The 16,209-nt window shown below is 41.7% G+C and overlaps 1 protein-coding gene across 1 annotated transcript; it reads right to left on the reverse strand.

Annotated features, from left to right (window-relative positions):
- Positions 1-390: 390 nt before the first annotated feature.
- On the reverse strand, positions 391-15,592 carry tmem51a (transmembrane protein 51a). Its single transcript, XM_055892595.1, has 3 exons — positions 13,889-15,592; positions 7,402-7,854; positions 391-3,671 (listed from the first exon to the last, which is right to left on the reverse strand). The coding sequence occupies exons 2-3, from the start codon at positions 7,782-7,784 to the stop codon at positions 3,287-3,289; spliced, it is 768 nt and encodes a 255-aa protein (XP_055748570.1). The 5' UTR covers positions 7,785-7,854; positions 13,889-15,592; the 3' UTR covers positions 391-3,286.
- Positions 15,593-16,209: the final 617 nt, after the last annotated feature.

Below are 16,209 nucleotides of genomic sequence, written 5' to 3' on the forward strand. Positions count from 1 at the left end.
GAGTCCAATCAAGTTGTAGAAACATCTCAATGATGATCAATGGTAACAGGATGCACATGAGCTCAATTTTGAGTATCATAGCAAAGGGTCTGAGTACTTACATAAAGTATTTATTTTTAATACATTTCTAAAAACCTGTTTTCACTTTGTCGCTATGAGGTATATTGTGTGTAGATTGATGAGGGAAAAACATTTATTTAATCCATTTTAGAATAAGGTTGTAACGTAACAAAATGTGAAAAAGTGAAGGGGTCTGAATATTTCCCGAAGGCACTGTATACTACAGGAAGTAAGGTACTGCCACGGTTAATGATTTCCCAGAAACACGTTAGTGTGGTTGCTGAAAACCAGTAAGTCGTCACAGGACCTATTTGCAATAAAACTGTGTGGTCGGAATAGTTTGAATTTATTTTTTACATTATTCATACTCAACTCCTTTACTGTACACAATAATGCATTATTCTGTACTCGTCAAAGTCAACATAAACAGACAGAACTCCTCATACAAATACATACTTTCACAATACATACAAAATGAAATTTAGACATACAAGCAAATCATATAGTTTACAAATAATGCTAAGTATTTGAAATGATGTGAATAAATGTTATACATACAGCTGGTTGAGAGAAAAGTCCATTGAACTCATGAACAATGTTTCTGTTCCACATAAGAATATTCTTAAAAGGACAATACACTCCAAAATCTAAGTTTGTTAGATGTTTTTATACCTCAAAAGAAGTCTAATGTGAAGGTGGATCCATGTCCAACACCATTGATTGTATAGATACAGCTGTATTCCTCAATCCCAAAATGAATGGAAAAGATGGACACCATGGTGCTTATCTTGATGCTGATCTGTTTATGAATGGAAAAGATGAGCACAACGGGCACAATTTTTCATTCATAAACAGATAAGCATCTCTGGTGCTCATTGTTATCATTCATTTGGGGTTGTGACATTACGTTGGATCTACAAAACCAATGGAATGGGATGTGTACGTTGCTTAACATAATGCTTCTTTTGAGGTTTGAAAACGTCTGACAAACTTTCATTTTAGAGTGCAGTGTCCCCATAAGTACAGAACATGGTATGAAGCCACGGATTCCTCACAGCCAAAACTGGTCGCCCCCCCACACACACACAGCACTGCCTAGGCATCACAACTACAAATACCGTCAACAATATTGTACAAAATCAATGTATAAAACTAAAATATAGATGATGTGCATGCTATTTTACATGTATAAACTGTACTGAACAAAAATATAAAAACGCAACAATTTCTGAGATTTTACTGAGTTACAGTTCTAACAAGGAAATCAGTTAATTGAAATAAATTCATTAGGCCCTAATCTACGGATTTCACGACTGGGCAGGGGCGCAGCCATGGGTGAGCCTGGGAGGGCATAGGCCCACCCATTTGGGAGCTAGGCCCAGCCAATCAAAATGAGTTTTTCCCCACAAAAGGGATTTATTAAAGACAGAAATACTCTTCAGCACAGATGTGGAGCTCCTGGGCTGGCGTGATTACATGTAGTCTGCGGTTGTGAGGCCAGTTATCTAAAACGACATTGGAAGCAGCTTATGGTATAGAACTGAACATTTAAATTCTGGCAACAGTTCTAAAGGACATTCCTGCAGGCAGCATGATAATTGCACGCTCCTTCAAAATGTAACATCTAAGGCATTGTGTTGTGTGACAAAATGGCACATTTTAGAGTAGCCTTTTATTTCATGCACCTGTGTAATAACTATGCTGTTTAATCATCTTCTTGATATGCCACATCTGTCAGGTGGATGGATTATCTTGGCAAAGGAAAAACGCTCACTAACAGGAATGTAAACAAATTTGTTCAGAAAATTAGAGAAATATGCTTTTTGTGCATATGGAACATTTCTGGGATCTTGTGTTTCAGGTCATGAAACATGGGACCAACACTTTACATGTTGCATTTATATTTTTGTTTAGCATAGTAATTCAACAATTCAATTCTAATTAAAAAAGCCTATTGTTGTTCTGTATGTATAGGTATACATTTGCTAGTTTATTAAGTGTTCACTTACACAAAAAAGGCTACTGTTGTGTACAGTTTGTGTTCCCATCTAAAAAGTGGTGAATAGTTGTTGAACAGGTTCATCAACATGATATCAGAAAATAGCATCCGTATGATAAGAAAATAACATTCTTAACTTCCAAAAACTTCATGGACTCGCTAATTTCCATACTCTCATAAGCATAAAACAAACAGGCTAGAGAGATAGGTACTGATGTATTTTCGCTCCACTAAACAAAATGGGGTCAAACCATGGACACCAGAAGTTCATTCTCTGAATACTCCTAATGAAAGTGCTGCCAGTCAAGGAGCTAGTGAAGAATAGTTCAAGAGTGATGAGTGAGTGAGCAATGGGTGCCATTATCCCAGCTCCCAGCTGCTCAGAGAAAGTCCCCCTTGTGTTCTCCTCTATTGAGCAAAAAAAAAAAAAAAAAAAAGTCAAGGAAAAGAGCTGGACTACACTACTGCCTTCAGAGCCCAACCCCATTTCACCATGGCTACAGGGTAAAGGCTTCTAACTACCCATGAGCCTCGGTCTCTCGCAATTGTCCTCTATTGACGAGCAACACAGGCAGCAACACACAAACACTGTCTGTCTGAGCAAGGCGGCCATTGATTCAGTCGCCAAATAGCACTTCTCCCAAAATGTGAGGAGCAGCTGTCTAAGTAGCTGTACAGAATACAAAAACACAGACATGAATAATACATCTATAACACGTGGCTGACTGGACTGAGGATGAAGACGGAACTTGAAATAATATAAATCAGACAGACGAAAATAAAATATGGTCAACTGCATACAAAAGGAGATTTGGACCAGAGTAAGTACTCGTTGTAAAGGAATAAAAGGCATCAAAGACACACCGAGTATTTCCCCCAATAATATTGATCCTTTGAACCGAGCTTCAATGTCCTTGTAATCATAGTCCGAAATTGGATGTACTCTCTGTCCAAGTGTTCCCTCTGTCCAGCAACATTAGAGTTGCCCCAAAGATCTACTCAAATGCCAGTGCCTCACATATGGAAGTGCTCACTGCCCTTGAGTTGCAGGTCTAAAGAAAAGTCCTCAGCCAGGTAGGCATGACAAGGGCCATTGAGATGATTAAACCACAGATGCATGACAAGGGCCATCTGATCACATCTATAGTAGCACTGCACAACCAATCCACGCCTAGTGGGACGCAGCGGCTTCAGTAACCTGCTTTGAAACCTAGAAGGTGCCAAGTCTCAGAGCTGGGGTGCTTTGTCCTCATACATTGGTGGCGGAGTGAGCGGCTCAATAGAGAACCCTCCCGGTGGCTGAGAGTTATCCGTGTTATTCATAAAGAGCTTCTCCGATTTAATCCTCCGGATCTTAAGGGGAAGGAGCTTGAGGCCCGTTCGCCCAGGGCGGCGGTTAGGCACAGCAGAGGAGGCAGGGTTAGCGGAAGCGGGTGACGTCTGGGTGACATCTGACCCTTCCAGCTCAATCTGCACACCGTCCACCAGGTCGTCGTAGGAGGGCAGCTGGGAGGAGCTGTGGCGCAAGTTGCTCTGGCGTATGGGGTACTCGCCGCTGCCTACCACCTCCTCGTAGCTGGGCACAGTGTACCTCTGGGATCGCTCCTCTGCCCTGTGGACATTCATACAGAAACACACAGACAGACATGAGTAACTATGCGCTTTCAGAATGGACTGTGTTCGTTTCTATATTGTTGATTCCGTGTGTACTCTAGGCTATGCCGTGTGTACTGATAAATAGTCCTGATGGTTTTACATTGCTTTATTGCAACAGGTGCCCTGTTTATGTAATGGGGCTTGAACTTAAAAGTTACTTAAAGAAGCACTAAAACATGGGTAACCCATGTTAATAGCAAAGGACCAGTGTCGGTGCAGGATTTTGCTCCAGCCAAAGCAAAGCCATTCACATGATCAAACGAAACAACTAACCACAGTGAACAAACAAACAAAACATGCAACAATTTACTGAGTTACAATTCATAAGGATATGAATCAATGTAAATAAATTCATCAGGCCCTAATCTATGGTTTTCACATTACTGGGAATACAGATATGCATCTGTTGGTCACAGATACCTTAAAAAAAAGGTAGAGGCATGGATCAGAAAACCAGTCAGTATCTGGGGTGACCACCATTTGCCTCATGCAGCGCGACATCTCCTTCACATAGAGTTGATCAGGCTGTTGATATGGCCTGTGGAATGTTGTCCCACTTCTCTTCAATGGGTGTGGGAAGTTGCTGGATATTGCCGGGAACTGGAACACGCCATCGTACCCGGCGATCCAGAGCGTCCAAAACATGCTCAATGGGTGACATGTCTGGTGAGTGTGCAGGCCATGGAAGAGCTGGGACATTTTCAGCTTCCAGGAATTGTGTCCAGATCCTTGCGACATGGGGGTTGTGCACTGGTGATGGCGGTGGATGAATGGCACGACAATGGGCCTCAGGATCTTGTCACGATATTTCAAATTGCACGGAGATAAAAATGGGGGCACTCTTTACATCTACCCGGTACAGTTGAAACTGGGATTCATCCGTGAAGAGCACACTTCTCCAGTATGCCAGTGGCCATCGAAGGTGAGCATTTGCAGACTGATGCCGAACTGCAGTCAGGTCAAGACCCTGGTGAGGACGACGAGCATGCAGATGAGCTTCTCTGAGACGGTTTCCGACAGTTTGAGCAGAAATTCTTAGGTTATGCAAACCCACAGTTTCATCAGCTGTCAGGGTGGCTGGTCTCAGACGATCCCGCAGGTGAAGAAGCCGGATGTGGAGGTCCTAGGCTGGCGTGGATACACGTGGTCTGTGGTTGTAAAGCCGGTTAGACGTACTGTCAAATTGTTTTAAACAATGTTGGCGGCAGCTTATGGTAGAGAAATTAACATTAAATTATCTGGCAACAGCTCTGGTGGACATTCCTGCAGTCAGCATGCATACACTCCCTCAAAACTTGAGACATCTGTGGCATTGTGTTGTGTGACAAAACTGCACATTTAGAGTGGTCTTTATTTCCCCCAGCACAAGGTGCACCTGTGTAATGCTAATGCTGTTTAATCAGCTTCTTGGCAAATGAGAAATGCTCACTTACAGGGATGCAAACAAATTTGTGCATACAATTTGAGACAGTGCAATCGGAAAGTATTCAGACCCCTTCCATTTTTCTACATTTTTGTTACAGCCTTATTATTTTACCCACTTTTTCCTCCCCAATTTCTTCATATCCAATTGATAGTTACAGTCTTATCCCATCCCTGCAACTCCCGTACGGACTCGGGAGAGGCGAAGGTCGAGAGCCGTGCGTCCCCCGAAACATAACCCCGCCAGCTGCACCAATGTGTTGGAGGAAACACTGTATACCTGGCAACCATGTCAGCGTGCCTGCACCCGGCACGCCATTGGAGACGCTGGAGCACGATGGGACAAGGACATCCCTGACCGGCCAAACCCTCTACAAAGCCAGACAACTCTGGGCCAATTGTGCATCGCCTCATGGGTATCCCGGTCGCAGCCGGCTGCGACACAGCCCAGTATCAAACCATGATCTGTAGGAACACAGCTAGCCCTGCGAATCAGTGACTTAGACCGCTGCGCCACTCGGGAGGCTCCAGTTGATTGGACTCCACCTGTGGTAAATTCAATTGATTGGACATGATTTGGAAAGGCACACGCCTGTGTATATAAGGTCCCCCAGTTGACACTGCATGTCAGGGCAAAAACCAAGCCATGAGGTAGAAGGAATTGTCCGTAGAGCTCCGAGACAGGATTGTGTCGAGGCACAGATCTGGGGAAGGGTACCAAAAAGTGTCTGCAGCATTTATTAAGGTCCCCAACAACACAGTGTCCTCCATCTATTTTAAATGGAAGAAGTTTGGAACCACCAAGACTCCTAGAGCTGGCCGCCTGGCAAAATTGAGAAATTGGGGGAGAAGGGCCTTGGTCAGGGAGGTGACCAAGAACCTGATGGTCACTCTGATAGAGCTTCAGAGTTCCTCTGTGGAGATGGCAGAACCTTCGAGAAGGACAACCTCTTAAGCACTCCACCAATCAGGCCTTTATGGTAAAGTGGCCAGACAGAAGCCACTAACTCAGTAAAAGGCACATGACAGCCTACTTGGAGTTGGCTAAATGTCACCTATAGACTCTCAGACCATGAGAAACAAGACTCTCTGGTCTGATGAAACCAAGATTGAACACTTTGGTCTAAATGCCAAGTGTCTTGTCTGGAAGAAACCTGGAACCATCCCTATGGTGGCGCATGGTGGTGGCAGCATCACGCTGTGGGGATGTTTTTCAGCAGCAGGGACTGGGAGACTAGTCAGGATCGAGGGAAAGATGAAGTACAGAGAGATCCTTGATGAAAACCTGCTTCAGAGCTCTCCGGACCTCAGACTGGGGTGAAGGTTCACCTTCCAACAGGACAACGACCCTAAGCACACAGCCAAGACAACGCAGAAGTGGCTTCGGGACAAGTCTCAAAGTCCTTGAGTGGCCCAGCCAGAGCCTGGACTTGAACCCGTTCGAACATCTCTGGAAAGACCTAAAAATAGCTGTGCAGCAACGCTACCCATCCAACCTGCCAGAGCTTAAGACGATCTGCAGAGAATGGGAGAAACTCCCCAAATACAGGCGTGACAAGCTTGCAGCATCATACCCAAGAAGACTTGAGGCTGTAATCGCTGCGAAAGGTGCTTCAACAAAGTACTGAGTAAAGGGTCTGAATACTTATGTAAATGTGATTTGTTTTTTATATTTGCAAAAAACATTTAAACCTGTTTTTGCTTTTTTTCATTATGGAGTTGCGTGTAGATTGATGAGGAAAAAACTATTTAAATCAATTTTAGTAAGGCTGTAACATAACAAAATGTGGAAAAGTGAAGGGATCTGAATATTTCCTGAACGCACTGTAAATAAGCTTGTGTGTATGGAACATTTCTGGGCTCTTTTATTTCAGCTCATGAAACATTGGACGAACACTATACATGTTATATTTATATTTTTGTTCACTGTAGTTGAATCAGCTGAACATGTGTTAGCCCTCATAGGTTAAAGGGCAATATTCATCTCCAGCACCACCACAAACATCAATACATGTGAGAACGGCAAGTTTCTATTTTTTGTAGTCAAAAATATAGAAATAAGTGTTTCTGATGACATCATCCGGAAACACTGATGGCATCATCGGGTGTGCAATTGCAATCATGCAATGTTACACATCTAGGAGCAGTCAAACGGTTAGTAAAGTAATAAAGGGATTGCCCACCCCTGCACTGAACCCTGAGCAAACAAACCTGCTGAGATCATTAATTAGCGTACAAACTAACTCAGTAGCTACAGTACTCACGCCTCTCCGTCGTCCTCACTGGCAGCTTCGTTGCCTGCCCCCAGAGTCTGGGCCTCTAGGAGCACCTGCTGCTCCCGCTGCTTGTTCCTCATCCCCAGGCACAGGGACAGCAGGAGCATGGCCACTCCAGCCCCGACCAGTACAAAGGCCACCGATGAAGTCCTCCCCCTAGTGTCCGGTTTCGGGTTCCCTCCTCCATTGCCACTGCTGTTGTTCGCGGCCATGTCGGAGGGCACCACACTCCACACGATCATGACAATGCCCAGGGCCACCAGTCCCACCCCCAGGGCACACAAGGCATACTGGGAACCCGAGTTTCCGGGACTGTTGTTGTGGTTGCTGGCAACATGGGGGTTTGGGGGCACCTCAACACTGGAGTGCATTTTCCCCAAAACGTAGGCCCACCTAGTGTTCAGCTAGGTCAGCTAGCTGCTTCACACCTGGGGTCAAAGACTGAGGAGAGAAACAGTTGATTAGGGCACAAATAGAACACTGATACAGTAAAGAGGTTAATATGTGGGGTTAACAATAGAGGTCGACCGATTAATCGGAATGGCAGATTAATTAGGGCCGATTTCAAGTTTTCATAACAATCGGAAATCGGTAATTGTGGATGCCTGATTATTTTTAGTTTTTTAAATGTACACCTTTATTTAACTAGGCAAGTCAGTTAAGAACACATTCTTATTTTCAATGACGGCCTAGGAACGGTGGGTTAACTGCCTTGTTCAGGGGCAGAACGACAGATTTTTAACTTGTCAGCTCAGGGATTCAATCTTGCAACCTTACGATTAACTAGTCCAATGCTCTAACCACCTGCCTCACGAGGAGCCCGCCTGTTACGCGAATGCAGTAAGAAGCCAAGGTAAGTTGCTAGCTAGCATTAAACTTAATCAATCATAATCACTAGTTATAACTACACATGGTTGATGATATTACTAGTTTATCTAGTGTGTCCTGCGTTGCATATAATCCACGCAGTGCACATTCGCGAAAAAGGACTGTCGTTGCTCCAATGTGTACCTAACCATAAACATCGATGCCTTTCTTAAAATCAATACACAGAAGTATATATTTTTAAACCTGCATATTTAGCTAAAAGAAATCCAGGTTAGCAGGCAATACTAACCAGGTGAAATTGTCACTTCTCTTGCGTTCATTGCACGCAGAGTCAGGGTATACGCAAAAGTTTGGGTCGCCTGGCTCATGGCGAACTAATTTGCCAGAATTTTACGTAATTATGACATAACATTGAAGGTTGTGCAATGTAACAGGAATATTTAGACTGATGGATGCCACCCGTTAGATAAAATACGGAACCGTTCCGTATTTCACTGAAAGAATAAATGTTTTGTTTTCGAGATGATAGTTTCCGGATTCGACCATATTAATGACCTATGGCTCATATTTCTATGTGTTATGTCATAATTAAGTCTACGATTTGATACAGCAGTCTGACTGAGCGATGGTGGGCACCAGCAGGCTCGTAAGCATTCATTCAAACAGCACCTTTGTGCGTTTTGCCAGCAGCTCTGCTGTTTATGAATTCAAGCCCATCAACTCCCGAGATTAGGCTGGTGTAACCGATGTGAAATGGCTAGCTAGTTAGCGGGGTGCGCGCTAATAGCGTTTCAAACGTCACTCACTAAGACTTGGGGTAGTTGTTCCCTTGCTCTGCATGGGTAACGCTGCTTCGAGGGTGGCTGTTGTCGTTGTGTTCCTGGTTCGAGCCCAGGTAGGAGCGAGGAGAGGGACGGAAGCTATACTGTTACACTGGCAATACTAAAGTGCCTATAAGAACATCCAATAGTCAAAGGTATATGAAATACAAAATGGTATAGAGAGAAATAGTCCTATAATAACTACAACCTAAAACTTCTTACCTGGGAATATTGAAATCTCATGTTATTAAAAGGAACCACCAGCTTTCATATGTTCTCGTGTTCTGAGCAAGGAACTTAAACGTTAGCTTTCTTACATGGCACATATTGCACTTCTACTTTCTTCTCCAACACTTTGTTTTTGCATTATTTAAACCAAATTGAACATGTTTCATTATTTATTTGAGGCTAAATTGATTTTATTGATGTATTATATTAAGTTAAAATAAGTGTTCATTCAGTATTGTTGCAATTGTCATTATTACAAATACATTTTAAAGATCGTCCGATTAATCGGTATCGGCCTTTTTTGTCCTCCAATAAATCGGTATCGGTATTGGCGTTAAAATCATAATCGGTCGACCTCTAGTTAACAATATTATTTCAATACAAATCCAAATAAAAGAGTAAATGTGGAAAATTATGGCACTCAAACTGTGATGGAATTTGGATAGAGAATCATTGTTCCAATAACTTCAATATAGTCCAATTTAAAACAAATCGGTGGAAGAAAAAAAGCACACACTTGCCCTACACCTCACCATTTCACTATTCCCTTGCATTTGAATAAGCTTCTCTATCAATAGATCCTCCAGCTAGAGTTGGGTGGGCAATATGCCTTTCCTTTGTTTAAGATGATGCGACTGCCAGCAGCTTGTCTCCTGTGAACATTAGCACCTACTTGCCATTGAGCCAACACTTACACGGAGTTGGAAAACTCCCGTATGCAGACTTTATAATAATAAGGTGCGTTTTTATGGCAAGATTTAACAGCACAGACTCCTAGGTACAGGAACATCTTGCACAATGTCAAGTTGTTCAGTAGAATTAAGAAATGCCATTCAAAGCCGTTTTACAGGGATTTTATTTGGAATGGCACTTTTCTGGAAACGGGATGAAGTCAGTATATTTTGAGTGGCTTTCATAAAAAAATAAAAAAATAAAAACTCCAGGACTATTCAGACTGCTGATAAACACTCTTCTCATCTTTCTATCAAAAATAGAACTGCCATGTACGACAAATGCATTTCAGAATATATTTTCCAAGAGAATCTTAGAATACGTCATTTAAGATATAAAATGTTTCTGAAAAGTTTGAAGAACATCCCAGAACAAGCACACAAAATGTAGTGAATTCACAATCTTCTGAAGCTAAGATATGATACATTATTATCCATCACAACTGTTATGGATGTCATAACGCTGAAAAGGATACTGACAATGAAGAGGGAAACCAATACTAGACCATGTAAAACCTTTATTAAAGTTACATTTACAGAGAATGTTTCAAGATGATCCGATGGAAGGTGCATGTTTTACAAAAACTTTTCCTAAAAAATGTAATGGATGTTACATTGTCTTTCCCAGTCTTCCCCCTTATATTTGACCTTCCCACGGTATTGCCTGAATATGGGTGGTCCTGTGTGTCTATCTTTACGTGAGCAAGAACGGTTACTCATAAAACCAGACATGCATTTTGCAACCCGAATCACCAGATTAGAAAATACATTTACCCCCATGACAATTACCTGTCTCAGTTACAGTATGGTTAACTAACTGCTATGTCCTTAACGGTTATAAATCAGCAGTTATTCATTTTACAGGCCTAACCGCCAGCGGGCGAGTGGCGTTTTACAATTCAAGACGTGATTTGCATCTCTTCCGGGTAGCCCCCATTCAGAGGACTGCTATAAGCCCTCGGCAAGCCATCTAGCCATGAGTTCACTTGAAAGACAATAGCAAAGCATTTTTTTTAAATCACAAATATGGCCTGCCACCTTTCAGGTAACCACAGCAAGCTGTTTTTGTTGTTATAAAGGGTGCTATTCAAATAGCCACCCTTTTCCTTGACAGATTTGCACACTCTTGGCATTCTCTCAACCAGCTTCACCTGGAATGCTTATCCAACAGTCTTGAAGGAGTTCCCACATATGCTGAGCACTTGTTGGCTGCTTTTCCATTACTGTGGTTCGACTCATCCCAAACCATCTCAATTTGGTTGAGGTCGGTGGATTGTGGAGGCCAGGTCATCTGATGGGGCACTCCAGCACTCTCCTTCTTGGTAAAAATAACTCCAGGCTGTGTTGGGTCATTGTCCTGTCAAAAAACAAATGATAGTCCCACTAAGCGCAAGCCAGATGGTATGGCGGATCGCTGCAGAATGCTGTGGTAGCCATGCTGGTTAAGTGTGCCTTGAATTCTAAATAAGTCAGACAGTTTCACCAGTAAAGCACCTCCACATCATAATACCTACTCCTCCATTCTTTACGGTGGGAAATACACATGCAGATATCATCCTTTCACCCACATCGCATCTCACAAAGACACGGCGGTTGGAACCAAAAATCTCAAATTTGGACTCGTCAGACAAAGGACAAATTTCCACTGGTCTAAATGTCCATTGCTTGTGTTTCTTGGCCCAAGCAAGTCTCTTCTTCTTATTGGTGTCCTTTAGTTGTGTTTTTTGTTGTTGCAGCAATTCAACCATGAAGGCCTGATTCACACAATCTCAACATCAACTGTTCAGAGGAGATGTGTCTGTTACTTGAACTCTGAAGCATTTATTTGGGCTGCAATTTCTGAGGCTGGTAAATCTAATGAACTTATCCTCTGCAGCAGAGGTAACTCTGGGTCTTCCATTCCTGTGGCGGTCCTTATGAGAACCAGTTTCATCATAGCACTTGATGATTTTTGCAACTGCAGTTGAAGAAACGTTTAAAGTTCTTGACATTTTCTGTAATGACTGACCTTCATGTCTTAAAGTAATGATGGACTGTCATTTCTCTTTGCTGATTTGAGCTGTTCTTGCCATAATATGGACTTGATCTTTTACCAAATAGGGCCATCTTCTGGACTTGATCTTGCCATAATATGGACTTCATCTTTTACCAAATAGGGCCATCTTCTGTATACCATCCCTACCTTGTCACAACACAACTGATTGGCTCAAACGCATTAAGGAAAGAAATTCCACAAATTAATTTAAGGTACACCTGTTCATTGAAATGCATTCAAGGTGACTACCTCATGAACCTGGTTGAGAGAATGCATAGAGTGTGCAAAGCTGTCATCAAGGAAAATGGTGGCTATTTGAAAAATCTCAAATATAAAATAGAATTTGAATTGTTTAACACTTTTTTGTTTAACACATGATTCCATATGTGTTATGTCATAGTTTTGATATCTTCACTATGATTCTACAATGTAGAAAATAGTACAAATAAAGAAAAACCCTGGAATGAGTAGACGTGTCCAACCTTTTGACTGGTACTGTACTTTAGAACGATTTAGACATGATTTGCAGGAAAATTAAAAGAGGGACCTTACATCAAAACCTCATCATGGTGAGGACATTAATAGTGAGATGTCCAAAGCCATTTTGTTAAATATTGTATTTCTTTGATTAAAATAAGTTACCCAGACTTGAGCTTTTAAGAGTTAATTAATCATCCACATTACCAAACTTTGCTTTGTGTCAGCAATTGGACATTGTTCTTATGGGGGGGGGGGGCGCTAGTTACCCCACATTACCCTATGCATGCCTTGATACCCTCAATCTGACAGATTACAAATTGCTAGGGCCAGCAAAATAATACTTGTGTGTGCATGTCTGGACTTGCTAAGAGAGAGAGAGCGAAAGAGAGATCAAGGAACGACTGATATAGAATTACTAGCACACTGAAGAATGTGTGGTATGACCAAAACCCCACCCCACCCTGTACAACTAGGCCTAAAAGTAATTTCAAAATAACAGCTGTTATTTTTTTAGGGGGACATTTTCTTGAACAGTCAATATGTAACCTAGCCTCATACATCTGGCTGGTTGTACACAGTTGTGTAACCCAAACGTGCACAAAACTGTGCCACAATGACATAAGGAAAATACTTGGAATAACTTTAAAAGCCTTGTAGCAATTTCAGAATACCATTCCAGGTGCCTACTCTCAGCAGCTTAAAATGTTCAGAACTCTATTGACAGCCCATTGGAAAATGTTAAATAACAGTGCCCACGTTTGTGGAAATAAAAAAAAGTGAGAGTGACAAGTCGACCTAAGCAACGAAAAAGTTAAATCTCCTTTGCAACTGTATTCGATTTGTTCTGTTTTTTACAGAATTACATTTTGGCAGACATTTGAGGTAGCATTGATTTGTCAACTTGTGAAGTTCTGTATCCATTACAACGTGTATGTATTTCTAAAGATGTGTAGAAGTTAGAACAGAAGTAGCTGACACATGCATGCAGTGCCCTGTTGAAGTTGAGAAGTAGACGAATGGAAGTGTGATGACATTACGAAGTATTTCAGCAGTCACATTCCAGTGCATTGATAGCCCACAAAATGCATATGTCGATGAGAGAGGTAACGTCTAGAGTAGTAATGTGTACAGACGCCACATTCTACTAAATTAGATACTTAGCCCAGCTATCACGCTGGCTACACAGGCGTGTTCTGCAAACAAATAGATTAACCATAACATTATCGCTCTAATATTAAGACTATAGCCTACTACTACGCGAAGTATGAATCAAAGGTACTGAACTGATAAAAACAACGGTTTGTAAAAATGAAGACAATATGATACAATGGGTGGAAAATAGACGCCCTTACCTTTGCATGCTGACGATACATTCCAAAGTGTTTTCTTTCTTCGAAGTTGATCACCCGCGATCAAGGGAATTACTGTACGTAGCCTAGCTATTTCTTGGAAATATACTAACCAAGCCACATTTCTAACCAGAAACTTTCTTCGACGGACCTATAGACGACTGATGTGATCACGTCACAAAAACAATGCGCGCGCTTCAATGGGGCAAAAGGCCGTGTGCCGATTGCGAGCAACATTGGGCGATTCGATTATGCTGAATTGCGGGGCACTGGTCTATGGCCCGTGATGTGAACGAGGGAAGAGCGCTTTCTCAAATGAACAGAAATCTGCGTCAGTCATGTTGTCAACAATGCAACATGGTGCATCGTCCCAAAAAAATACAAGCTACAATCCCTTTAGATAAAATATAGACTATGTTTAAATTTTCAAACAAGGTTTTATTGGCAAGGTAGATAAAGCGTGTATATCAAAAGCAATCACTTCTGCATGGGAAAACACAGAATCGTACTCATAACTACACGTGCTCAATTAAGTCCCCTTAATTTTGAGCCAACTTCGCAGTCAGACAGAGTTCACGCCTGGGAGGCAGCTCCATTCACTATTTTTATCTTGTTCTGTATATAAACAAAAATAATACACATAAATCTTGTTCTTGATACCATGTCTTCTTTTGAGGTGTTTTGACTAATGTCACGTCCATGCTAATATGGCAAAAATGCTCTAGCTAGCTAACCAACAAAGGTAACAATGTATTTGAGAGACAAGTGCTCATTGTGCAAATGTATTTGTTTTATATAGTTAATAGTTAATTTGTTGTCAACAATCTAAGCCTGTGGAATTCAAACTTTTTCAGCCAAGACAAAAAAAATGACCCCACCCACCCCAAATCTCATGACACAACCTAAAATCCTTACATTTCGATTTGTACTCCAACAAATAACCTTCAATTCATAACATTTTAATCTCTTAGCAAAATAAAATACAATGCATCTTTCTTGAAAACGTGTGTGTATTGGCTCATGCAATAATCTGCACTCTTAATGCTTTGGAGACCCGACTCCAGTTTCCTGCAACCACTCTAGTGGTCGCGGCCCCGACTTTGAATACCACGGATCTAAGCCAACTCATCTGTATTCGCCCATATTTTTGCCAGCCTGGCTTCATATGACATGGCAAATTTAAATCCGGGACACTCAAACTAGTATATGTTACGTTTAATGTGGTTAGATAAGACAGATGGTTACTTCAGGCAGAAACGAAAGTAGGGTGGGCGTATAACATGAACATCTAGCAACCCAAAGGTTGCGAGTTCGAAACTCATCATGAGCAACTTTTCAACTACTTACTACTTTTTAGCTACTTAGCATGTTAGCTAACCCTAACTTTAACCCATTTGGCTAACTCTTCCTCTAACCTTAACTATTTTAGCTAACACTTCACCTAACCGGAACCCTTTAACTTAACTTCTAAACTTAACCCTAACCATTAGCCTAGCTAACATTTGCTGCCTAGCCACCTAGACAGAATTTGTAACATATAGGGCTCTATTCAATCTTTATCGCTGAAGTGTTAGATTGTGAAATACAATTGTAAAAGTAATTTACGGTTGAGCTGACAAATGCAGCGTTTACCGTGAATGTAGTCTCCGCTAATGAAGGAACATTGCCTTTACATTTTAACCACGCTGTAACGCTGAACTTCCGCAATATGGGGTGCACCGGTCTATGGACCGTGACGTGAACGGGCAAAAGCCGTGAGGGAGAGGTGCCCTTCTCAAATTTAACAGTAATCTGCAACTCTCAGTAATGTTGTCAACAAGGCAGCATGGTGCATCGTCCAGAAACATACAACATCTAATTTCCATAAAATATGTTATACTTTTCGAACTCGTTACGTTTCGAACGCGTTTTTATGAAAAGCATTCTCTTTGCATGTGAAAACACAGAAACTTACTCATTACTCCACATGCTTAAAATCTATCCTAGGTAACGTAACTTTTGTTTTGAGCCGACTTAGCTTTGGGCTTTGAACAAGGCACCTGGTTCATGCCCAGGACATCCAAAAGAAATGCCATCACTTTTCACCTGGAGCAAACTCCTCCCACTGGGGTAACCCAGGGGCCAGAAAATATGTTTGCAAACAAAGTAAATGTAAACAAACACTGTATGATAGGGATGTGCCTCTTTCTCTTTTCAAGACGATTCCATATGTTTGTAGATACATGGGCTCCGATAAAATAGAGGAACAATACATTTTCTTTTCGATTTGATTTGATTAGAAGAACAAATCAATGCGATCTCTAAATTGATTGAAAGTGCTTCTT

The sequence above is a fragment of the Salvelinus fontinalis genome, chromosome 31 (assembly GCF_029448725.1).
Source record: "Salvelinus fontinalis isolate EN_2023a chromosome 31, ASM2944872v1, whole genome shotgun sequence".
In the NCBI taxonomy this organism is placed as follows: domain Eukaryota; kingdom Metazoa; phylum Chordata; class Actinopteri; order Salmoniformes; family Salmonidae; genus Salvelinus; species Salvelinus fontinalis.

Excerpts from the sequence above, each read along its gene's own strand:
- tmem51a (XM_055892595.1), bottom strand. The coding sequence starts at position 7,784 with ATGCACTCCAGTGTTGAGGTGCCCCCAAACCCCCATGTTGCCAGCAAC. Across the intron at positions 3,672-7,401 it reads AGTGAGGACGACGGAGAGGC|GGCAGAGGAGCGATCCCAGA; the intron begins GTGAGTACTGTA and ends GAATGTCCACAG.